The 26,631-nt window shown below is 43.8% G+C and overlaps 1 protein-coding gene across 5 annotated transcripts in view; it reads right to left on the bottom strand.

The window, feature by feature from the left end:
• The window catches only part of gpatch8 (G patch domain containing 8), a 202,215-nt gene that overhangs the window by 99,488 nt on the left and 76,096 nt on the right, over positions 1-26,631 (bottom strand). For 4 of the 5 annotated variants that reach the window (XM_043675229.2, XM_087977892.1, XM_087977894.1 and 1 more), the window contains one exon: positions 270-337. In XM_043675229.2, coding sequence (XP_043531164.2) covers positions 270-337 — 68 coding nt within the window. Of the gene's footprint in view, positions 1-269; positions 338-3,683; positions 3,703-26,631 lie in introns of those variants that run through there. The other variant, XM_087977895.1, reaches the window with a different exon arrangement.

Raw genomic sequence — 26,631 nt, 5'->3', positions numbered from 1 at the left:
GAAAACCTCTACTTGAATTTTAACTTGTCTGTTCCTTGCAGAGGTGGAGATTCCAGCATTTATTGCTTTGTTTGATATAAAAACAGAAAATTTTTAATGAAGGCTTCAGGAACTGAATTACCTACTCCTGTTTCTAATGTTATTTAAGTGTTTATATGTTCCATACAAATACTAAAATGGGAATTCTGACATTTATATCAACACACATTACAGGATTAAAATGGTTGAATAGCCATTGTTTGCTGTTATTTCAAGTTTTACAATCTTACCTCCATTTCCATACGGCCCATGCCCATGACATCATACTTGACAATAATAGGAATGGGATCGGTCCTCCCTAAAATAGGAAAACAAGACAATTGCAGCAATTACAGTGGCATTTAAATATAAGTACTTGCTCAGAGGGTCTGGTGGGTAAAGATCTTGCCTTGAGGTGCAAAGGCCAGACACTACAGTGAACCAAACAGAAGCCATTCTCACAGCTTAGAGTTTAATCAGCACTCATTGCAAGTACTTCCTAATGTTAGCAAAGATTAGACAATGTGCAGGTATAATGTCTGCGGAGAAGAATCTACTTTATCATGTCATAATGTGCCATGCTAAAAACAGAGGTTGCAAATGCATCAGATAGTTAATATTTCATAAATGTAGAAATGGTACAGCCTGATTTAACTTGTTAAACAAGAACAAAGGAAAACATCTGATTTTTTTTTAAATGTAGATTTAGTTGATGTTTCAGCCAAGGATTTATGTTTATCTTTTCTCGAAGCAGCAAAACACATCCCTAGTTGATATTATTTTTAAGTGTACACTGTTTTTGAGGGGTCAGTAGAAGAGAGGAGAAAAAGAAGATGGGAAGCAGCAAGATCTGTAAACACAAGCTGTATTCTTGCAAAGATTTGATACAACCTGGAGAAGCTGGAATAGCTGTTAATTTACAACAGATCTGTTTTGGTGGATGTGGTAGGGTGTTACGATTGAATCACCAAGATAGGTGCTAACTTAACAGAAAGTCGGTATAATTTTAAGTTCACATGGATAAGATTGCTAGCCCACAAAGATAAATGTATTAACAGAATAATTTTTTTTAGCAGTGAATGATTCCAGTTTTGCTCTTTTCATGAGACTGCACAGGGATTAAATTCAAATTTTGTTGATGTGGATCTTCGAAGTTGGATTCAATATATTTGATAGTCTTTTTGCCTGACATTTAGCAAACCATATTTGAAGTCCTAATTTTCTCAAGGAGTTTGGGAAATGAAGCAGAATTTTGTCTGCCTATCATTTAAAAGTAAATACACTCATATTTTACTAGGTTAATTAGTTCAAAAATACACTTTGATCCAAACCTGTACAGTATGTACATTATATAGCATGTACAGAAATCCTAGGGGACCTATGTCATAGTGATAAGGTCCCTAACTCTGAGGCAGAATGGTTCATGTCCAAACTGCTGAGGAGTGTGATAACTTGTGTGAACAGGTTGATTCAAAACATCTATGCTTAAATTTGTGGTTAGCTACTACCATTTCCACCACTAGAGGCTGCACTTTATACACATTTGAGAAGTTGGGTTTAGAAAATATTGAACACATATTCTCTCTGCATTAGAATTAGAATCCCTACAGTATGGAAACAGGCCCTTCAGCCCAACAAGTCCACATCGACCCTCCGAAGAGCAACCCACCCAGACCCATTCCCCTGCCATATTACACGACATTTACCCCATTAGATTTACCCATCTAATGCGTAGCCACTGTGTTCTCTGCTCAGCGACCAGTGTGCTGATGTGGATTACACCATTGACTTCTGGTTCCAGAACATCAGAGATCAACACAGAAGATTAAAAAAATGTTAGAAGGCACACTGCTGCAGGATGTGTGTGGCAGCACTAAGGGGGTCACGTCACAACATTACAGAATTCATTAACAGGAAGAGTTTTTTTGGATTAATATTCAGATGATCTATGATCACCATTACAACTTCCAAGAGGACAGCAGCCGTGACTCCTACGCATTCTCTTGTACCTGGATGTGTTTAAGTTCCAGGTGCCTTACGAGGCGAGTAACTCAAGATAAAGGCTGATGTGGAGATACTGGTATTGGACTGCAATGGGAAATGTTTAAAATCACCCAACACCAGGTTACCCACTGTGATCATGGCTTATGACACCATTGTGCAAATCCTGGACTGTTATAAAATGTTGATACAATGATGCCAATAATTCGACTAGGGCAGAGGTAGAGCTACTGGCTCTCAGTCAAGAGGCAATACATTTATCATGGGTGACTTTAATATTGCTGTATTTTGGGGATGTCAAGTTGGTAGAAATAACTACAAGAAAGAGTTCACAGAATGTGTTCAGTTTCCTAGAACAGTTTGGGCAGCACGCTGGCTCAGTGGCTAGCACTGCTGCCCCATAGCACCAACAAACCGGGCCTGACCCCCCCACCCCACATCCACGCGGGTCTCCTCCTGGGGTTTCCTCCCACAGTCCAAAGGCGTGCAGGTCAGGTCAACCAGTCATGCCAAACCGCCCACAGTGCAGTGAAAGGTGCATTAGTCAGGGGTATATACAGGGTAGGGGAATGGATCCGGGCGGGTCACTCTCTGGAAGATTGGCGTGGACCTGCCGGACCAAAGGGCCCACTTCCACACTGCAGGGAATCTATCCAACCAACCAGAGATTAGGCTATTTTGGATATAGTAATATGTAATGAGGCAGACTTTCAAGGCCAAACATGCCCAAGTGTTATTCCAGCAATTGAGAATGTAGCAGTTATCAAATTTCAGATTGAATATAATTAATTTATCAAAAAAGTAATGATAATTTTCCTGTCACTACTGAAATACTTGCCAATTTTAGGTCACACTAAGGAGTCTAAGCTGTGAAAAGAACTTCTTGCAAAGTAAAGTAAACTTTCAACAATACTAATCAAACTATGTTTTATAGTCATACAAATCTTTAATCCACTCAACCAGCCAAACAAAGCAAATGGGACAGCCTAGCACTTTACTACCACATATCTATGTCAGAAGTACACAATCAGCAGCTGTTTGCTGAGCAGCGACACAACAAACTACTTACCTTAGATGCTCAACAACTTGAGAAAAATACAAGATGGTTTCTAAACAGCAAACTGATATAATTTGGTTTGCAGGACTTTTCAAACAATTGTTAAGCACAATTTAATCAGCCTTACGTATTTAGGTGCAAGCCAATTCACCAAAATAACATATTGCACACTGCGTGCAGATACAGAATTATGTATTTGGTGCATTGTGAAGGGACTCAGACTAAATGGATGTATAGATTAAAATAATATTTCTCAAACAATTATTTGTAGCACGGGTGAAAAGTTTTGTATTTATATCGTTATTTGCATTAGCAAGTGTAAGTACCCAGTAAATGGGTAAAATCAACTCTTGGACAATACAAGTTGATACTGATTGGATTAGAATTATTAAGAAACACAAAACAACAGTCTCTTCTCAGCATTTATTCCCTAATGGACAACAATTAACACTGAAGACAGATGCATTTTAAATAATTTTACTAAGAAAAAAACGTAATGAATATCAAGCAGCAGAATGAATGCTAAACAGAGAAGGAAAAGAAGCCTTTCATTTTGGTGCACTGATGACAAAGAGGGATAGTAATTCAGTCTGAAAAAAAAAATTACCACGGCTAAGTTTACCATCACCACAATATCTCCGTGATCAAAATGCTGTAAAATAGAAATACCATTTGTTAGGTGGGAATAGTGAAGAAACAAAAGAGGACAGTAAAAAGTATTAGTGAAGACAGGAACAGCTTCAGCTTGGCATACAGTCCATGACCCAATCCTATCACTGTTTTCCTGCCCCATAATTCCATTTCCCTTTTTGACAGTATATAGGGAGGTAATACAGATTTTCATCTTCCGTTTTTAAGTACACGTTCACTCCATTTTTGCTATTTGAAGGATTCAAGGTGTAATATATTTCACAGAACCTGTGAATTGTATAAATCCAAGCAGAGCACATAATTGATCATCAAATTGATAATTTGATAAGATATAAAAATAATGTGTTTGTGGCCAAAGTGTAATACTGCACTCGAACTTCAGAACCAGATAACTCTGGACCAGATGTTAGTGTTGTAGCCTTCAACTTTGAAAGCAAACATTGCTCTCATTTAAAAGAAAACCATAGTTATTTTTGATATTATCCTGTAATCATGAATTGGAAAAGTCTGCTTGGCCAATGATTTGCACAAAATGATTCCAAATCATTAAAAAAGTAACTAAAGTTTGTTAAATAAACTTTTCAGAGTTGATTCTCAGTTCCATATTTTTAACCATATACTGCTTCAAAAGTAATCTATCCTGTAATTGCATTTCTACTGTGTTTTATGAAATATCTTTCCTTGGTTACAGTTGAGTGATACTGAGTTCAACTTCTACTCGTGGCAGCATGCAGTTTCAAACAATATTTCCTCCATTTTATAAAATAACTCATTCATAATCTCAGCTGTTAACCAATAACTATAATTATACTTTGGTAATTTTTAGGATTTACTTTTTGCTATCTTTATCCACAATGAAAATTTTCAGTTGATTTCGCTCACTTTTATTCAACTGTAGCCAGAGTATCTGAAACAATGTGTTATCTCTTCCAAACTAGTATACCCTTTGGTCTGAAATTTTTGTGCTATGATCCCTGAAAAGCAAGGGGTGACTATAAGATGCAATCTTTGAAAAAATTACATCTTTTTTAGGCCAATAATCATGGGTTGACTTTCATGCAAAGTATACACTATATATTGAACATAACATTTAAAGTAACTATTTAACATTGTTAAACATTCCAAGGTATTTGAGAGGAACAATATCATACAAAATATTAAGTCACATAGGGAGGTGTTAGACCAAACGTTTGTTCAAAGAAAAATCTTTAAGGAACCTTCTTAAAAGAAAGGGAAGTCCCACCAACTCTAGAGATGTGTAATAACATCTCTGAACAGGTTAATTAGATAAGTAGGGAGAAGAAAGGAAAGAGCAATAAACACATTTGGGGGTGAAGTTCTGGAGCTAAGGAATGAGTAACAATAGCTGTGCACCCCCAATTTTAATTGCTCAGTGGTGAAGGTTAAAGGAGGGAGGTAATGGAGTTGGGCAGGAGAAAATTGATAGTGAAGATGAGAATTTTACAATTGAGGCTTGTGATGTGGGGTGGCAGGCAGAAGATTGATGAGTGAACTGGATTTCAGAGATATAAGACAGGCAGATTTTAAGTTTGTAATGGGTGTAAGATGAAAGGCTGGCTGCAAGTACATTGGAATGTTGTAAAAATAAGGAAAGCTTAATGAGAGCTTCAACAGCAGATTGGCCGGTACCAAACAGGGTAGACTATATTAAAATGAAGAAAGTAGGCAGTCTTCTTCATGGCACATCACCTTGAGGTTAAATATAGTATCAACCTTTAAACAGTTTGGGTCAATGGATAAAGTGGTCAGGAAACAACTACCAAGTTACATCTTACTTATGGATTTCATTATAGTACTTATAGTTAAATATGATGATGCACATTTGCCCTAAATCTTCTGAGAAATTAACAACAAGGTTAAAGTGCACACCTTTATTACTATACATACAGACAATACGTTTGAGAAGGAGATACTCAGTGGTTTACAAATCGTCATAAATTGCTGGATAATTTAGGGTCTTTTTAATAATTAAGAGAAATCCTGAAATGTAACTCAATGTCCCAGGTCTGGCAAGGGAACAACTAAAACTGTGGAGCCTTATTCTCACAGGATGCACATTGTCCCTAGGCTTGTAAAACAAAGCATTTTTTTTTCCTAATTTTTTCCTGCAATTTTCTCCCTCAATTCAATTTTCTTTTTGTACTGCATATTTTTCTTTTTGTAAAGAATTTGACACAAATTCACTCCATTTCCTTCTGTCATTCCAACTTTCAATTCTTAAATTGTATTGGTTGAGGAGTTACATTGTGTCATTGTTGGCCGGAGGTCCCTTTGACCTTACGCTTCCAATAATTTGCAAGGCAAAGATTTTTTAAGCTTAAAGGCAACAAAAAAGATCTTTAAGAACAAAGGCACACTTTGCCATGCCCACTACCAACAAACTCAGTGCTGATGTCTTACTAAATTACCACGGTTAAACTGTGAAACAGAATATTCTCTAGTGGTCAAAATGAAACTGCAATCTTAAAATGGGCTAGGATCTCACCATGAAATCTACAAAATCTCAGGTAATGGCTTGGTGTAGGAAAATTTAAGATGCAATAATGCTTGTAGATTACAATCCTCCCTTCTGAAGCATCAGTAATTGGATTACTGTCTATATTTTGAATTATCATTTTGCATCAACATATCTAAAGAGCTTTGGAAAACGATGCACGAGATGCAAAGTTATGGACAGAAACCCATTTAATTATAGACACATGTATTTAATGTACAGTAAAATGCAAGATGCATTCAGACCAAGGGCAAGGGATAACTATTTCTATAAACTATACAACCAGATATTAATGAATAGCGTTAATTCTTAATCAGTGTGTACCCAAGGGAGTGTATACAAGCAAGAGAGAAATGTGGAAAATTACTTAACACTGCTGTATTTATTTTCCTGATGTTCAGCCATTTTAATATTTTGGTGCTGGGAGTGTGCGCAGGTAAAAGTCAATAAAGGAAGATATTCATTCACTTTTGCTTTTTGCTATTCAGTACTGCACATGCACGATGTATGGACAGCGAAACAGAACAAATAGAAACTTCTGATAAACTAAACAAAGCAAACATAGGACATGAATTGAAAAAATTAGGTGACAACTATTACACCAATGTGGATTTTAGTGCCTGAAGTACAACTATGAAGCATCAAGAGTTCAACAAATTGTTAAAAAGTATTAATTGTACTCCTGACTTTAAGAAACATAATGAAGGCAATACAACGTTTGTTATTTTTGAACACCAATCAACATATTATGTACATTTAAACTGACATGCTATTATTGCCCTTAGCAAGTGCAAAACTGTACATTAAAAATACATTTGCATAATTGCTCTTTTAGGCTGAATAGGCAAAACGGTTGGACATTCTCCAAATACTCAGTTTGGAATTGAACATCTAAAACAAAACTAAGTTGATGGAGGCTTTCATTTCATGCAAGATGCCTTTTTTTAAATTCGAGAAAATGAAAACAAATTCACCCTAAAGTCTCAAGCACTTTTGTACAGCATGATGAGGGGACTAAATTCACACAAGTTGCACAACTGTCAAGGGAACAGACACAAAGGCTATGGGAAGAGGTAGGGCCATTACAGAATTCAGGGTTGCTAGTTTCTACCAAAAGGTTGAAAAATTCTTCAAGGATGCGAGTGGCAGACATAAATAGTGATATCCTTGCCATGGTTGTGGGCTCTGATTAGTTGTTGTCTAGATTAGAGTGGTGCTGGAAAAGCACGGCAGGTCAGGCAGCGTCCGAGACCAGACAAATCGACGTTTCGGGCAAAAGCCCTTCATCAGGAATGGTTAGTTGATTTGTTGTTTAGTTTGATTAGTTGTTGTTGTGGACTTCTTCAGAGAAGCCCCTTTAAGAAGGTTGGCATGCTCAGTGATAATGTAGAAACATTTATAGCTAACTTTCATTTCAGACATGTGACAATCACAGTTTATGTGAAATATACAGTTTTACAACTGAAATAAAAATCATAGCTTCCTGGTATTACAAAACAAGATCCAAAAACTTGTGAAATAAGGTTCAAGTAGTTAAAAATTAATATTCTCATTGAACATTTTGAATGCTGAAAACTACAGATAGACAGGATAAGTGAAGATTTGTATGCTTGCCTTTATTGGTCAGTGCATTGAGTATAGGAGTTGGGAGGTCATGTTGTGGCTATAGAGGACATTGGTTAGGACACTTTTGGAATACTGCAAGCAATTCTGGCCTCCCAGAAGGATGTGGTGAAACTTGAAAGGATTCAGAAAAGATTTACAAGGATGTTGCCAGGGTTGGAGAATTTGAGCTAAAGGTAGAGGCTAAATAGACTGGAGCTATTTTCCCTGGAGTGTCGGAGGCTAAGGGGTGACCTGATAAAGGTTTATAAAATTACGAGGGGCATGTATATGGTCAAAACTAAAGGCCTTTTCCCTGGGTTGGGGGGCGGGAGTGGGAATTGGAGGGTGTCCAAAACTGGACGCCATAGGTTTAAGGTGAGAGGGCAAAGATATAAAAGGGACCTAAAGGGCAACTTTTTCAAAGAGAGAATGGTGTGTTAATGGAATAAGCTGACAGAAGTAGTGGTAGAGGCTGGTACAATTACAAAATTTAAAAGACATTTGGATGGGAATATGAATAGGAAGGGTTTAGAGGAATATGGGCCAAATGCTAGCAAATGGGACGAGGTTTATTTAGGATATCTGGCTGGCATGGACGAGTTAAACTGAAGGGTCTATCTCCATGCTGTGTCACTATGACTCTAATGAGAACTATATGAAAGTGAAACACTTCTTTGTCAAGTGGAAAAGGTGGTTTTAGCCTCAAAATAACAGATGCTTTGATTACAAAACAAGCTTTCAATTGTAGAATATATGGCATAGAGGTTAGTTTTCTTTTACTGAAACAACTTACTATGCATTGAATTAAGATATGCCTTTTTCTCAGGAAATTATTTTAAAAGCATAGTTGATCAAATATTCTGATGGTATCTAATACCGAAGAAATTGTTAAAAATGCCAGGAAGTATTACTGATTTCTGAAATATTACTACTTGTCCCACTAACGAGAAATCGAGAACCACCTTTTTCACATGGTTCCTAAAGTTGAAGAAAAGGTAAAGTTCAGCAAAGAATTAAAAACATGCTTCAAGTCTTCCTTCCTTGTCTTCACCCTCAGAGTTTATAGCCCATAAAGGAATTTTAAAATAATGAATTTCATGACTCAAAATATGCCAAGGTAATAATTGTTTAAAAGTTATAGAAAATAAGTTGATTATTTAATTGTACTTCCAAACAAACCTTTAAATTGTCGCTTTTCTGACAGACATCTTTTTCAAATTAAGCAATTAACTACACCTCAAAAAGTTTAAAAACAATTTTTTCCTCAGGAATGTACATTTAGAGACTTTTTCATTAAGTTTTTCATCTTGCATTCATCAGGATGAGAACACAACACATGGACTTGACAAGAGGGAAAACTTATTTGCAAAAATGGTGCTGATTGGTTGGGCCACCATTGGAAATGCACAAATATCAATCTTAGATCTCAAACAAGGCAGACTGATTCTGAACAGTTGGGGTATTGCCAAAGGAATGCAGAAATTAACAGAGCTAAACACCTTTATCCACACACAAATAAGTTAACTACAAAATGCATAGTGCTGGCTTCTGTGTTCAAAACAATCTATAAATGTTTAATGTGGAAAATCTAGCATAAGATAAAACCTGAGTATATGGAGATGCTACCTAATAAGATATATTTCTCTTTACAGCAAGTTGCAAAACCTCCCTCCACTAGCTACAGTTGTGGATTAAGGGTGATAATATGCAAACACAAGATCACTAATAAAAGCTTTGTACATTTTGAAGTTGATGTGGAGTGCTTACTATTAAAAGCCTTTCGTGATAACAGGATAATCTTTGCTTTTGTCTGGCAAACTATAACTTCAATCTCCAACACTTTTAATTTTGCACATTGCCAATTGATTAGAAACTTACAAAGTCATCAATAACCTTTGATATTATTTTGATCAAAGAGAAACAAAATGTGTAACTGGTAATATTTGGTAAATTTCTTGGTGGTTCAGAATGTAAATACTGTAAAAAGAAGACAAAATGTTGAAGCTTTTCATCTTGCATTCATCAGGATGAGAACACAACACATGGACTTGACAAGAGGGAAAACTTATTTGCAAAAATGGTGCTGATTGGTTGGGCCGCCATTGGAAATGCACAAATATCAATCTTAGATCTCAAACAAGGCAGACTGATTCAGAACAGTTGGGGTATTGCCAAAGGAATGCAGAAATTAACAGACCTATGATGCTCTTTGTTGTCCATGGAAACCGATGCAATGTTCAAACTCCTTTTACCTACATAAAACAAATCCTGTCTTAATATATATAGCCTCTAGCTTATGCAATTGCAAGGATGTGACTCCATCCTACATAGAAAAATTCACTGAGTTTGAACTTCTTTACTAGCAGATACTTCATCACAAATCAACATTCGACAAGGCCGTGAAGGCAAGTTCAGAAGATGTAGCACATGGTTATTGTGGAATGCTCATCAACTGGACAGATTTTCACCTGTAATACAAATGGCTGTTGAGTGCATAATTTCAAGGAAAACTCAAATCTTCATATGTTAACCCAAAGGAACTAGGGAGTTGGACTCAACAAATATGCTGTACTCAAAAGATTCCAAGTTTATATCTGTAGGACCTGCTACTACACATTTTTCACAGCTAACACAGTAAGTTGCAGAACCACTTGTTGAACCTATAAAATGTGGTAACCTGCTTAATGATATATATACTATTTTTATAAATCCCTTCATGTATGGGCTACCCAAGGCACACAAAACACAAAAGGAATTGCTGGAAAAACTCAGCAGGTCTGGCAGCAACTGTGGGGGAGCAAAGCACAATCAACGTTTCGAGTCCAGTGACCTTTCTTCAGAACTTCTCCACAGATGCTGTTAGGCCTGCCAAGTTTTTTCAGCAATTTAATGCTTTTCTATCTAATTTCCGGCTTCTGCAGGTTTTTTTGTTTAAACATGTAAAAGCAATGTTGCTTTTTATCTATCAGGTTCTGTACAACAAAAATCAGCTGAATAGTTGAGTAAGCCATTTAAACTCACTTTTAAATGAGTTTCACATATTCACTTTTCAGAAACTATACAAGACAAAGAACAGCAATAACATGTCCATGTGCTCTTTCAACATGCGTAGCTTGACTAGATGCCATTCATGGAAGCCATTGACTATTGTACTATGTCATTAGAGCATGGCAATGTAGATGTGCTAACACTTTTTGAATTAGCTAATCAAACTCATGAACTTAGCAACCCAAAGAACTGTGTTCAATTTCAATTAAAGCATGGGCGCTGAAATAGATGGTGTTGCCATGAATCTCCTTATGTCTGCACTCTGCCAGCATCTTTGTTGGCTGTCATGAAAAGCATACCTTTGATGGATTGACTACTAACAATCTATACTTTGCGTATTTCTATTACAAAATTCAGGATGTAAATCAACAGCTTTTTTTTAAAACAGTTTATTAAAATCCATCCAGCACTCATATTTACCATAGAAATAGAACAATCTTTCCTCAATTTAGTGAAAAGTCTGCCAGTGGTTTCTCTACTACCATCTGCCAAAAGCTTATGATTTACTGAACGATTTATGCATTTGGATTCCTATTCTACAAGATCAATCACATTGGAAAGCTCATTAATCTAACCAACCTCTTCTGAGATGTTACTACACACGTTTGGAGAAGGTGGGATGTGAACCAAGGCCTCCTTGCTCAAGGGACACTACCATGATGCCAACATAACTCATGTTTGCTTATTGTGGAAGCCTGATGCAGAGAAAAGGCGCATCAGAGCTATCTAGCTATCCTGTTCAAACTATCACTATATATTGCGAAAGCTCATAAAAGGGCATATATCTATCAATTTTGGCCTAAATGATGGTCAGTATACCTTAGATTATTCTGAAACAGGAAGGTGTAAAAAAATTTGAACAAATTGGTGAAACCAGGTGAAGCTTGTAGTTTCACACCGCTACTTTACATCAATCAAGAGTGATTTAATTCTATCGTGTATGAGATATTTTGCCCACAAGACACTAATAATGTGATATCTGAAGAAGGGCTTCAGATATCCTGAAGAAGGGCTTATGCCCGAAACGTCGATTCTCCTTCTCCTTTGTTGATGCCTGACTTGCTGCGCTTTTCCAGCAACACATTTTTAAGCTCTGATCTCCAGCATCTGCAGTCCTCACTTTCTACTAATAATGTGATATACAAGCTTGGTTTTGCCAGGTATATAGGCCATACGTCCTAATGATTGGCAAATCTAATCAAGCAACACATTCCATTGATCGCTCACTGTTATTAACATGCCAATCATGCTTAACCAGCTTAGTTTGCAAGCCTCAGAACAGTAAATCCACCATTAGTTTCCAATATCAGAATCACATCTATTAATTAAATAATCTGGACTGTGAAACCAATTTACCAGTAAGACTCACGAGATTCATTTGTGTATGTGAGAAGCTACATATATTAACAGACCAGACTCTGTTTTATGTAGACAAAAGGAATTGATTGAATACATTTTTCATTGTAAAACAAGTAGTCATGGAGATGGCCAATCTTTGCTGCATTTCCAAGGCAAAAACTCTAACCAATAATAAGTCTACGTGTTTGATCTGAGAACTGAGACAGTTAAATGTTTTTGTGCCTTTCTATGCCTACAATGGCCTAACCAATTAGCATTCTCTTCTTATGCTGCATAAATTACTGTCCCTTTTGTCGAGTCTGTCTCCTGCATCTTTGTCCTAACGTGAACAAGACACTAATGTGAACAACTCCTTTACCAATGTTTAATATTTGGTTTTGACTTTGCAAATTGCAGCCAAAAACTGTCCTGTCAGACAATGTGTGGAAACACATCATAGTCCAATTAATTATTCATTGCGCAATTAGCTCCCAAACTGTACATGAAATTGTAGAAATGTAATGTCAGATGCACCAACTTATCCTCACTTCAATTATTACAATTATTACTTCATCTAAGCTGAAAGACAGCAGCGACTGTACTTTGGACTCCACGGCAGTATCAATGTGGGTACACTAATATTCAATTCGTGAAGTGTTGTAGATTTCCAATTTTCCTTGCCAATAGAAAACTTCACCTTTACCTTTAGTGAAACTCCAGTTAAAATCAGCATTGGGATTCAAACTCTCAATAAATCCTGTTGAAAATTCAGCACAAGAATTCTGTGGCAAATCCTGTCGCATTATTAAGCGAAGTCCATTTTTAAATAAGATGAGCCAGAAGTAGCCAATTAAAATTTTTATGGTAAAGGATTTGGTTAAAGTACCAAATTGAAGCACTCGCATCTGCATTTTTCTGACAATCTTCTACATAGTAATACAATTAACTAGTATTTATTTCGGCAAATTTTCTGTGTATATGTGCTTGTTTTATTTTTTAACTGTGCTGAAATTTTACATGTCATAGGTATTTTTAACAAAAATAACTGAGAGGAAGAACAATTTTCACTGTATGCTCTTGTAACAGGTGAGTAATACTTAGAGTGAAAGGGTACTTAACAGAAGTAAAAAGGAATTAAATGTTTTAAGCACTTTATAATAAAATTAGGTTTTCCAATGTATCTCCAGTCAGGCTCGAAAGGAGTTAACAGAAATAATGCACATTAAAATTCCTTTATAACTAAACAATACATTTTCCACTTCATGTTGTCAGCTTGCCAATTTTTAAATCTCCCCTACAAAGACAAAAATTAAAATGGACTGTTTTGTTTTAGTGAACAGTATAGATCATTAGGATAAATGAATTTATAAAGGAACCAAGTAAAGGCAATGAATGCATTTCATTTTCATATCACACTGCAATGGGCCTGATGCTTCACCATATAAATTACTTTTGAATAGCAAATTATTATAATGAAACTCTACACTCCTTGGCTAATTCTGAGAATGCTCCAGATGTTTCCTAGATAACATAGGAATAGAAGTGTTTAAAACCATAACTGATGATCATTAATAAATATTTAAAAATCAGAAATCAGTTTTTTTTTAAAAGTAAAGAAAGCATTCACCCTCATGCCAGATCACAAACTGGAATTTTCAAATTGACAAATGATCTCATTATATAAAATTGTGCCGTTTGAGCACAGCCTTACTATTGTAATCAATAGTAAAACAATATCAAATCCTCTTGGCAATGCTTTTCCTTTCGCACATGACAGTTTCATAAGTTCCAACAACTGAAATCAACAAGGAAAACTGTCCGATACCTTGAACTCCAACAACTTAATGAGCAAAAGCATTGTTACACTGTACCACTTGAGATGTTTTATCCTTCTCTGTGCTACACTAGCTGACCAGTTTTGCTCAAAGCAATGGTGAGGGCTTAAGTCCAGAGTTAGACAGGATTTCTCAAAAAGAAATGTCACCACCCCATGACTCTTAATGAATTTTGCAGATATTGAATCAGGACAGTACTATGTAGACTATGATGACTTACCAAAGGTTTGCAGACGTTCACTGCCTAGATTTTTAAATAAGGAACGGACATGTGGCTGGAGGTACTAGATAGACTTCCCCATAGCCAGTAACACTTACCCTCCTTAACAAGGTAAAGGGAGTACTCTTTAAAAGCAGTTTAATGCTTGCCGAGGTTGAGCACCACAAAGCATTTATTACAGCATAAAGGCAGTACGGGCCTTGGAATACTCAAAGGAACTAAGCAAATTAATAATGACATTTGATTTAGCACCCTCAGTCATATACAGAATGCACATTTATTCATTCTAACTGTTGGGTAATTAGCAAATTTAGGTGAGGGTATCAAATAGAAGGGGGTGGTTAGCTTAGTTACTGAAGATTAACATGTGGATCAAACTAACACCAACTGCACAGAATTCTGACTGAAATAAAGTGAGTATAGCCTCCTTATCCTAACTGTAGAATACGATAGCCTTAGTCCTTGGTTTGACATGGTTCGACAAATAATCAAAGAACTTGCCTTCAAGCAGAGAAATCAAGAAGTGATAGCAAATAAGACTACAGTTTGCCTTGACATTCTTGGGCCACAAAGCCAAAGCAGAGAAGGGTAATAAATAAACAGGGTTTTCCATGCAGGGTTCTGTACAATAACCCGAGTCAAAAAGCCTGCAAATTTACCATACATGAACACTTTATTCACTCTTACCTGTGAGACAGAAGGTTGTATTCAAATCTCAATGTGTAAACTCAATCCCATAACGTTACACTGGAACCCCAGGACTAAGGGAATGCAATACTGTCAGGGTAATGTTAAATCAAGGCCCAAAATACGCACTGATACAATTATGTTGAGGTTAAGCATTAAATCATTAAGAGAAATTATATGAAATCAAATCTACATAATTGGAACTTAGAAGATTAAAATGGTGATGTAACTGAAAATTTCAAGCTACTAAGTGGAACAGATGGAGGTCAATAGACTGACACCATTTCCACCATTTGGGCTGCCTGGTATTTGGAACTAAAGTCTAAAAATTCTGCAGTTTCAAAACATTTCCACGTACAATAACTTGCAAAATTTGGAACTCTCTGCCACAAAGTACAGTTGATAAGAGCATATGAAACAGCAGGAGTGGACAATATGACCTCTCAAACCTACGTGTTCCTTCATTACAATCATGGTCAATTTTCTGCCTCCACTCTACCTGTACTCCTAAGGTTTAGGTTGGTACAGTAAGTGAGCAGAGGCACTAACTTAAAAAATGAAATAAATTCGTTAATTAAACACGATAAGTATGGCAGGATGCCAAGCACTTCAATAAATGCCTAAATCTGGAAGAGCATTGACTCAGTCAATAAACTGGAGGTTGAGCTACAGAGACTACCATGTGTCAGGGAGGCAGAAAGTTACATGTCACTTTGTTCCAGAAAGCAGTCTCACTCTTTAGGATAGATCTACTAATTAGGTTGGTCATCGGGGCAGGGGAAGTGACTGCAAGCAAGAAAGGTATGGGGATTGAAAATGGAGATGTGGAGGACTTATAGACCTTACAAATTGACAACTGATGTGAGGTTCTTCCAGTTTGTATGGATGAGAACAGCAGTTGGAGGGGTGGGTGACAAAACTAACCATGACAAATTAGTCCATGAAACCACTTAAGCAGTGGAAATAAATAGGAATATAGTGGTAGTTGGGGACAGCATAGTCAGGTCCTGGAAGGCAATACTACAATCAGCTAGTTAGACAACTTCTGCAAACAAAATCCAGAAGGTTGCATTGCCCATTTAAATTGGAATATCTCACTGATGCTGGAGCGGAGCTTGCAGTTGTGAGTGGGTGGATGGAATCCAGTTGCTGTGATCCATGTAGATACCAATCACATTGCTAGGACGAGGACTAAGGCTATACTTAGGGAGAATGATAAGCTAGGATCTAAATTAAAAGACAAAACCACACAGGTAATAATTTCTACAGTATTATCCGAGCCATGCATAAATTGGTAAAGAGTAAACAAGAAATAATGTGTAAAGAGTAAGATTTTAAGGTATATTAAGAGTTTAATATGTGGCTCAAAATCAGTAATGGGTAGAATGGTTTTTAAATTTGACAAGCATTGATACCAGTACTGGGAAAAGTGGCAGTTGCACTGTTGGAATGGACTCCACCTGAACCAGTTTTGGTAGCAATAGCCTGGCAAGACGCATGACTAGCACAGTAGAGAGCTTTAAACTAATTAGTAAGTGGGGAGGGATCACATGAGAAGAACGGTTATAATTCAAGGAAAAGAATAAGGCAATAGAGCAAAGTAGCAATAAAAAGGTACAAATAAAGTAAGGTAGCAATAAAGCAACAAGGTGGCAAGAAAGAGACAATGGAAAAATAGGCCAAGACTTCACTAAGTAGTACACCAATAGGGCCAGAGCTTCCAAAAAAAAGTTAAAAGACAGAATTAAAGGTTCTGCATTTGTGCAACATTCATAACAAAAAAAAGATGAATTAGCAGCACAAATAGAAAAAAAAATTACTTATTGGCCATTACAGAGACTGAGCATTTTTTAAAATTCATTCGTGGACCATGGGCATCACTGACTAGCATTTATTGCCTATCATTGATTGCTACAAGGTGACAACAGCCAAGAAGCTATATTCAAGAACACCTGAAATTTCAGTCGAACCAAAAACGAAAAAAAGGTGTTGGTGTCATTGTTAATTACAATAACATTAGTCCACAAATGACATTGGCCTTAACTCTAATTATGATATAGAATCAACATGGATAGTGATAATAAATAACAAAGGTATGAAGTCATTTCTGGGAGTGGTGCATAGGTATAGGAACAGTAACTACACTGCAGCATGCAGTACATGGGAAGACATAATGGGTGCTTGTAAGAAAGTTAATGGAAAAATCATGGATGGTTTTAATATACACACATACTATTGAAAGTGGATTGGCAAATGTAACCTGGAAGAGTTTGTTTGGCTCAACTTCCGAAGGCAACAGTTTAGGAATTATCACATCCAGTACAGCCTGATCTCTGGTTATGTGCACTCAGAAAGGATTAATTAATGAATTCATAACAAAGGAGCCTCGAGGTAGAAATGACCATGAATCTAAGACCTGTGTATTAAAGGCATGGAGACAAAGTTGGTTAAATTGAAGTGGGAACAATGTTAAAGACAAGGACTGTAGAAATGGCATGGCAGACATTTAAAGAAGTATTTCATAACATTCAGTAAAGATGGAAAAGAAATGTGGGAAAAGTAAGTATGATTTGTGGCTAAGTAAGAAAGTGAAGGATAGTATCAAATTCAAAGGAAAAACATACAACTGTGAAAATCAGTTGTAGGTGAGAAGATGGGTGAAAAGATTGGACAGAATTTACAGTATTAAATAAAAACTAACAAAGATTGACTAAAAAATGGGGAAAATAGAGTTTGAAAAAAGCTTGCAAGAAATGCAAAACGTGTTTGCAAGTATTTAAAAATGAAAAGAGTAACACAAGGTGAGCACTGGTCTTCTCAAGAGAGTCTAACGAATTAATAATGCGAAAGGGGAGGAGGGAGAGGGAGAAGGAGAGAGGGGGAGATGGTGAGGAAGGGGTGACGGTGAGGAGGGTGGATAGAGGGGGGGAGAGACGGGGAGGGGGAAGAGAGAGACGGGGAGGGGGAAGAGAGAGACGGGGGGGGGGGGAAGGAGAGAGACGGGGAGGGGGAAGAGAGAGACGGGGAGGGGGAAGAGAGAGACGGGGAGGGGGAAGAGAGAGACGGGGAGGGGGAAGAGAGAGACGGGGAGGGGGAAGAGAGAGACGGGGAGGGGGAAGAGAGAGACGGGGAGGGGGAAGAGAGAGACGGGGAGGGGGAAGAGAGAGACGGGGAGGGGGAAGAGAGAGACGGGGAGGGGGAAGAGAGAGACGGGGAGGGGGAAGAGAGAGACGGGGAGGGGGAAGAGAGAGACGGGGAGGGGGAAGAGAGAGACGGGGAAGGGGAAGAGAGAGACGGGGAAGGGGAAGAGAGAGACGGGGAAGGGGAAGAGAGAGACGGGGAGGGGGAAGAGAGAGACGGGGAGGGGGAAGAGAGAGACGGGGAGGGGGAAGAGAGAGACGGGAAGGGGGAAGAGAGAGACGGGAAGGGGGAAGAGAGAGACGGGGAGGGGGAAGAGAGAGACGGGGAGGGGGAAGAGAGAGACGGGGAGGGGGAAGAGAGAGACGGGGAGGGGGAAGAGAGAGACGGGGAGGGGGAAGAGAGAGACGGGGAGGGGGAAGAGAGAGACGGGGAGGGGGAAGAGAGAGACGGGGAGGGGGAAGAGAGAGACGGGGAGGGGGAAGAGAGAGACGGGGAGGGGGAAGAGAGAGACGGGGAGGGGGAAGAGAGAGACGGGGAGGGGGAAGAGAGAGACGGGGAGGGGGAAGAGAGAGACGGGGAGGGGGAAGAGAGAGACGGGGAGGGGGAAGAGAGAGACGGGGAGGGGGAAGAGAGAGACGGGGAGGGGGAAGAGAGAGACGGGGAGGGGGAAGAGAGAGACGGGGAGGGGGGAGAGAGAGACGGGGAGGGGGGAAGAGAGAGACGGGGAGGGGGGAAGAGAGAGACGGGGAGGGGGGAAGAGAGAGGCGGGGAGGGGGAAGAGAGAGACGGGGGGGGGAAGAGAGAGACGGGGGGGGAAGAGAGAGACGGGGGGGGGGAAGAGAGAGACGGGGGGGGAAGGAGAGAGACAGGGGGGGAAGGAGAGAGACGGGGGGGGGAAGAGAGAGACGGGGGGCTGGAAGAGAGAAACGGGGGGAGGAGAGAGAGAGAGACAGGGGGCGGGGGGAGAGAGACGGGGGGGGGGGAGAAGAGAGAGAGACGGGGGGGGGAGAAGAGAGAGAGACGGGGGGGAGAAGAGAGAGACGGGGGGAGAGAAGAGAGAGACGGGGGGGGAGAAGAGAGAGACGGGGGGAGAGAAGAGAGAGACGGGGGGAGAGAAGAGAGAGACGGGGGGGGAGAAGAGAGAGACGGGGGGGAGAAGAGAGAGACGGGGGGAGAGAAGGGAGAGACGGGGGGGGGGGGAGAGAAGAGAGAGACGGGGGGGGGGAGAAGAGAGAGACGGGGGGGGGGAGAAGAGAGAGACGGGGGGGGGGGAGAGAAGAGAGAGACGGGGGGGGGGGAGAGAAGAGAGAGACGGGGGGGGGGGGGAGAAGAGAGAGACGGGGGGGGGAGAAGAGAGAGACGGGGGGGGGGGGGGGAGTTGAGAGAGACGGGGGGGGAGAAGAGAGAGACGGGGGGGGAGAAGAGAGAGACGGGGGGGGAGAAGAGAGAGACGGGGGGGGAGAAGAGAGAGACGGGGGGGGAGAAGAGAGAGACGGGGGGGGAGAAGAGAGAGACGGGGGGGGAGAAGAGAGAGACGGGGGGGGGAGAAGAGAGAGACGGGGGGGGAGAAGAGAGAGACGGGGGGCGGAGAAGAGAGAGACGGGGGGCGGAGAAGAGAGAGACGGGGGGGAGAAGAGAGAGACGGGGGGGAGAAGAGAGAGACGGGGGGGAGAAGAGAGAGACGGGGGGGAGAAGAGAGAGACGGGGGGGAGAAGAGAGAGACGGGGGGGGGAAAGAGAGAGACGGGGGGGGGAAAGAGAGAGACGGGGGGGGAAAGAGAGAGACGGGGGGGGGGAAAGAGAGAGACGGGGGGGGGGGAAAGAGAGAGACGGGGGGGGGGAAGAGAGAGACGGGGGGGGGGAAAGAGAGAGACGGGGGGGGGGAAAGAGAGAGATGGGGGGGGGGAAAAGAGAGAGACGGGGGGGGAAAGAGAGAGACGGGGGGGGGGGAAAGAGAGAGACGGGGGGGGAGAAAAGAGAGAGACGGGGGGGGGAAGAGAGAGACAACGGGGGGGAGAAGAGAGAGACGGGGGGTGAGAAGAGAGCGACGGGGGGAGAAGAGAGAGACGGGGGGGGAAAGAGAGAGACGGGGGGGAAGAGAGAGACGGGGGGGGGGGGGGGAAGAGAGAGACGGCGGGGGGGGGAAGAGAGAGACGGCGGGGGGGAGAAGAGAGAGACGGGGGGGAGAAGAGAGAGACGGGGGGGGAAAGAGAGAGACGGGGGGGGGGAAAAGAGAGAGACGGGGGGGGGGAAAGAGAGAGACGGGGGGGGGGAAGAGAGAGACAACGGGGGGGAGAAGAGAGAGACGGGGGGTGAGAAGAGAGCGACGGGGGGAGAAGAGAGAGACGGGAGGGAGAAGAGAGAGACGGGAGGGAGAAGAGAGAGACGGGAGGGAGAAGAGAGAGACGGGAGGGAGAAGAGAGAGACGGGAGGGAGAAGAGAGAGACGGGGAGGGAGAAGCGAGAGACGGGGAGGGAGAAGCGAGAGACGGGGAGGGAGAAGCGAGACGGGGAGGGAGAAGCGAGACGGGGAGGGAGAAGAGAGACGGGGAGGGAGAAGAGAGAGATGGGGGGGAGAAGAGAGAGACGGGGGGGGGAAAGAGAGAGACGGGGGGGGGGAAAAGAGAGAGACGGGGGGGGGGGGGAGAGAGAGACGGGGGGGGGGAAGAGAGAGACGGGGGGGGGGAAAGAGAGAGACGTGGGGGGGAAGAGAGAGACGGGGGGGGAAAGAGAGAGACGGGGGGGGGGAAAAGAGAGAGACGGGGGGGGGGAAAGAGAGAGACGGGGGGGGGGAAGAGAGAGACAACGGGGGGGAGAAGAGAGAGACGGGGGGTGAGAAGAGAGCGACGGGGGGAGAAGAGAGAGACGGGGGGGGAAAGAGAGAGACGGGAGGGAGAAGAGAGAGACGGGAGGGAGAAGAGAGAGACGGGAGGGAGAAGAGAGAGACGGGAGGGAGAAGAGAGAGACGGGAGGGAGAAGAGAGAGACGGGGAGGGAGAAGCGAGAGACGGGGAGGGAGAAGCGAGAGACGGGGAGGGAGAAGCGAGACGGGGAGGGAGAAGCGAGACGGGGAGGGAGAAGAGAGACGGGGAGGGAGAAGAGAGAGATGGGGGGGAGAAGAGAGAGACGGGGGGGGGAAAGAGAGAGACGGGGGGGGGGAAAAGAGAGAGACGGGGGGGGGGGGGAGAGAGAGACGGGGGGGGGGAAAGAGAGAGACGGGGGGGGGGGAAGAGAGAGACGGGGGGGGGGGAAGAGAGAGACGGGGGGGGGGAAGAGAGAGACGGGGGGGGGGAAGAGAGAGACGGGGGGGGGGAAGAGAGAGACGGGGGGGGAGAAGAGAGAGACGGGGGGGGAAGGAGAGAGACGGGGGGGGAGAAGAGAGAGACGGGGGGGGAGAAGAGAGAGACGGGGGGGGAGAAGAGAGAGACGGGGGGGGAGAAGAGAGAGACGGGGGGGGAGAAGAGAGAGACGGGGGGCGGAGAAGAGAGAGACGGGGGGCGGAGAAGAGAGAGACGGGGGGGAGAAGAGAGAGACGGGGGGGGAGAAGAGAGAGACGGGGGGGAGAAGAGAGAGACGGGGGGGAGAAGAGAGAGACGGGGGGGAGAAGAGAGAGACGGGGGGGAGAAGAGAGAGACGGGGGGGAGAAGAGAGAGACGGGGGGGGAGAAGAGAGAGACGGGGGGGGGGAGAAGAGAGAGACGGGGAGGGGGAGAGAAGGGAGAGACGGGGGGGGGGGGGAGAGAAGAGAGAGACGGGGGGGGAGAAGAGAGAGACGGGGGGGGGGGGGGAGAAGAGAGAGACGGGGGGGGGGGGGAAGAGAGAGACGGGGGGGGGGAAGAGAGAGACGGGGGGGGGGGGGAGAGAGAGACGGGGGGGGAAGAGAGAGACGGGGGGGGGGAAGAGAGAGAGGGGGGGGAAAGAGAGAGACGGGGGGGGGGAAGAGAGAGGGGGGGGGGGAGAAGAGAGAGACGGGGGGGGGAAGAGAGAGACGGGGGGGGGAAGAGAGAGACGGGGGGGGAAGAGAGAGACGGGGGGGGAAGAGAGAGACGGGGGGGGAAGAGAGAGGAGGGGGGGGGGAAGAGAGAGGGGGGGGGGAAGAGAGAGACGGGGGGGGAAGAGAGAGACGGGGGGGGAAGAGAGAGACGGGGGGGGGAAGAGAGAGACGGGGGGGGAAGAGAGAGACGGGGGGGGAAAGAGAGAGACGGGGGGGGAAGAGAGAGACGGGGGGGGAAGAGAGAGACGGGGGGGGAAGAGAGAGACGGGGGGGGAAGAGAGAGACGGGGGGGGAAGAGAGAGACGGGGGGGGAAGAGAGAGACGGGGGGGGAAGAGAGAGACGGGGGGGGAAGAGAGAGACGGGGGGGGAAGAGAGAGACGGGGGGGGAAGAGAGAGACGGGGGGGGAAGAGAGAGACGGGGGGGGAAGAGAGAGACGGGGGGGGGGGGAAGAGAGAGACGGGGGGGGAAGAGAGAGACGGGGGGGGAAGAGAGAGACGGGGGGGGGGGGAAGAGAGAGACGGGGGGGGGGGAAGAGAGAGACGGGGGGGGGGGGAAGAGAGAGACGGGGGGGGGAAGAGAGAGACGGGGGGGGGAAGAGAGAGGCGGGGGGCTGGAAGAGAGAAACGGGGGGAGGAGTGAGAGAGACACGGGGGGAGAGAGAGAGAGAGAGACGGGGGGGGGGGGAGAAGAGAGAGACGGGTGGGGGAGAAGAGAGAGACGGGTGGGGGAGAAGAGAGAGACGGGGGGGGGGAGAAGAGAGAGACGGGGGGGGGGGAGAAGAGAGAGACGGGGGGGGGGGGAGAAGAGAGAGACGGGGGGGAGAAGAGAGAGACGGGGGGGGGAGAAGAGAGAGACGGGGGGGGGGGAGAAGAGGGAGACGGGGGGGGGGAGAAGAGAGAGACGGGGGGGCAGAGAGACATGGGGTGGTGGGGGGAGAGAGAGACACGGGGGGGGGGGGGGGGGGGGGAGAGGGAGAGAGAGACCAGAACGAAGAGACTATCGAATTTAAGAGTCTCCAATTTACGATGGAAGTGTGGATTTTTTTCTCTCTCAGAGGATCATTAATTGCTGAATTTGTTTCCATAAAGACCAGCAGAGGCAGAGTAATTGGAGTAGTTTTTAAGGCCAGGTTAGATAAGATCATTGATTCATCAAGGATTTAAAGGTTCTGTTGGTTAGCCAATAGAGTTGAAGCCACAATCAGGTCAGCCTGAATCCTATTAAAATAGTAGACGAGACTGGAGTTAAGTGGCCTGTTCCTACTAATAATTCGTGTTTGTGCTTGATCCCCACATTCCCTGATGATCATAACCTATCAATCCCAACTCCGAAAATATGCAATGTTAGAGTATCACAATTATCTGGAATAAAGAAGTTTGAAGATTCACAACCCTTCCAGTGAAGAAATGTCTCAGCCTGTGCCTCAGTGTTGTACACTGCCAACTAGGAACACAGCCACTCTATGCTTAACTGATTGCAACATGAGATTATCAAGGTGTTCAATGAAATAGCTTTTCATTCTTCTAAGCTCAAATCTGAAACTGATAATGATTTTTGTTTCCCAAAATTATTAAGGGATAACGGACAAAGGCAGGTTTGAACAATTAATTTGCAGATCAGCCATCATCTCAATGAATAGTGAAAGGCACTAGTGGGACTAAACAGCTTTCTCCAATTCCAATGTACTGCTAGTCACCAGTATCACTCCCTAAAACAAAATAGCACATTAGTATTTCATTGTTGTCATGACTCAGTACCATGAAAGAAGCAGAGGGAGGAAGAAAGTACTGGCTTTGTATAAAAGCATGAATTCTACTTCAGCTGCAACTTGAACAAAACAAAATTAAAATTCAGGCATTCCCATTCAAACTCTTACCTATTTCCTTCTTTTTAAAAATGGTCGGCTCCTGGAGCCTGCTCCAACATTCATGAGGTTCATGACTGATCTGATTATTTCACAATCCCACCTACTTCCAATAACAAATTTCACACTTTTCAAGAATCTACCTTTGCATTAAAAATATTGAAAGATTCTGTTTCCACAGTGTTTCAAAATGTGCCATCATGCATTCTCCTCCAATTAATAAAAATGGGCAGTTCCGGTAAAAGACCATGAGAGAAAGAACGAGCTGTACCCCTTCTTTAAAAATCGATCAAACCAAAACACAAATACAGCAATTTGCTGTGTCAAAGATTTTTAAGTATTTCTAAAGGATGGCTCATACCTTCAAGTAACATTAAATACGAACACAATTAGAATGGGTCAAAATATCCTTTCCACTTGGCATGTTGCACTTAAAAAATGAAATGTTACTTACAAAATACTTCCATAATTAATTGCGAGACAGTGAAAAAAATGCAATTATAATAAAGACTTCATGCCTTAACTTTTACAGAATACTGAAAGCACTTCTATGAATTTCACCGAAGCAATCTAGTAGCAGTGTTGATTTGCCAGCATGTCATTTGGCCCCTGCTCACTTCGCATTAATCTAAACCATTTGCACCCCCATGAATTTTTGCATGTGTGAAACAATGTGTTAAATATACTTAACATAAGCCATGCAGTTATACTGCCATTGGACACCCACATATGACTACTGCACAAAATGATTATTTAGAACCAGAAATATGGACAAGTATGTCCTTTCTTGATCCGGTCTGGAAATATCTCTGCCTTTTGGAATGAACTTACATCAGCTCCTCTGAAGTTTAGATTCCCTACAGTATGGACACAGGCTCTTCGGCCCAACAAGTCCACACTGACCCTCTGAAGAGTAACCCACCCAGACCCATTCCCCCACCCAATATTTCCCTCTCACTAATTCACCTAACACAATGGGCAATTTAGGATGGCCAATTCAACGGACCTGCACATCTTTGGTTCATGGGAGGAAATCAGAGCACCCAGACGAAACCCACGCAGAAATGGGGAGAATGTGCAAACTCCACACAGACAGCTGCCCAAGGCGGGAATCGAACCTGGATCCCTGGTCCTATGAGGCAGAGTGCTAACCACTGAGCCAGCATGCCACCCGTTACCTCAATGTAAATCCATCCACAGCCTTGACGTAACTGAAAATTCAGCGAGAAACCATCCGCATTAATCCATGGTTAAGATTTGGAGATGGCAGCACACTGATATGTACATTACCAGAGATAACAAGCCTTGGAGCTACTTGATAACATCTTTATTTGTAATTCATGCAATGCTAATCACAATATTTGATTTCATGCAAAGGCAGTTTATCTTTTCACAACACTTAAAGTAGAGCACAAACTTACTTCAATAGATATTGTTCCACCTCACTAAATAGAAATGCTCTGTGAAAAATAAAAAGTTAATTTGGCACACTGCTTTCAGAAAACTAGGTGAACACAAGAGAGTAATGCCGAGAGAGAGAGAGAGAGAGAGAGAGACAGAGACAGAGACATAGAAACAGAAGTGTGGGGGGAGGGATAGAAGTGGAGAGAGAAACAGAAGTGTGGCGGGAGAGAGGGACAGAAGTGGGGGAGAGAAGTAGAGAGAGAGAGAGAGAGAGAAGTAGAGAGAGAGAGAGAGAGAGAGTAGAGAGAGAGAGAGAGAGAGAAGTAGAGAGAGAGAGAGAGAGAGAGAGAGAAGTAGAGAGAGAGAGAGAGAGAGAAGTAGAGAGAGAGAGAGAGAGAGCGAAGTAGAGAGAGAGAGAGAGAGAGCGAAGTAGAGAGAGAGAGAGAGAGAGCGAAGTAGAGAGAGAGAGAGAGAGAGCGAAGTAGAGAGAGAGAGAGAGAGAGCGAAGTAGAGAGAGAGAGAGAGAGCGCGGAGTAGAGAGAGAGAGAGAGAGCGCGGAGTAGAGAGAGAGAGAGAGAGCGCGGAGTAGAGAGCGAGAGCGCGGAGTAGAGAGCGAGAGCGCGGAGTAGAGAGCGAGAGCGCGGAGTAGAGAGCGAGAGCGCGGAGTAGAGAGCGAGAGCGCGGAGTAGAGAGCGAGAGCGCGGAGTAGAGAGCGAGAGCGCGGAGTAGAGAGCGAGAGCGCGGAGTAGAGAGCGAGAGCGCGGAGTAGAGAGCGAGAGCGCGGAGTAGAGAGCGAGAGCGCGGAGTAGAGAGCGAGAGCGCGGAGTAGAGAGCGAGAGCGCGGAGTAGAGAGCGAGAGCGCGGAGTAGAGAGCGAGAGCGCGGAGTAGAGAGCGAGAGCGCGGAGTAGAGAGCGAGAGCGCGGAGTAGAGAGCGAGAGCGCGGAGTAGAGAGCGAGAGCGCGGAGTAGAGAGCGAGAGCGCGGAGTAGAGAGCGAGAGCGCGGAGTAGAGAGCGAGAGCGCGGAGTAGAGAGCGAGAGCGCGGAGTAGAGAGCGAGAGCGCGGAGTAGAGAGCGAGAGCGCGGAGTAGAGAGCGAGAGCGCGGAGTAGAGAGCGAGAGCGCGGAGTAGAGAGCGAGAGCGCGGAGTAGAGAGCGAGAGCGCGGAGTAGAGAGCGAGAGCGCGGAGTAGAGAGCGAGAGCGCGGAGTAGAGAGCGAGAGAGCGGAGTAGAGAGCGAGAGCGCGGAGTAGAGAGCG

This window comes from Chiloscyllium plagiosum, unplaced genomic scaffold, assembly GCF_037043375.1.
Source record: "Chiloscyllium plagiosum isolate Xiang-an unplaced genomic scaffold, Cpla_swu_hap1 HiC_scaffold_32, whole genome shotgun sequence".
Lineage (NCBI taxonomy): Eukaryota > Metazoa > Chordata > Chondrichthyes > Orectolobiformes > Hemiscylliidae > Chiloscyllium > Chiloscyllium plagiosum.
Note: the sequence above shows the minus strand (reverse complement) of the source record. Positions and strands in the feature narration are given on the sequence as shown.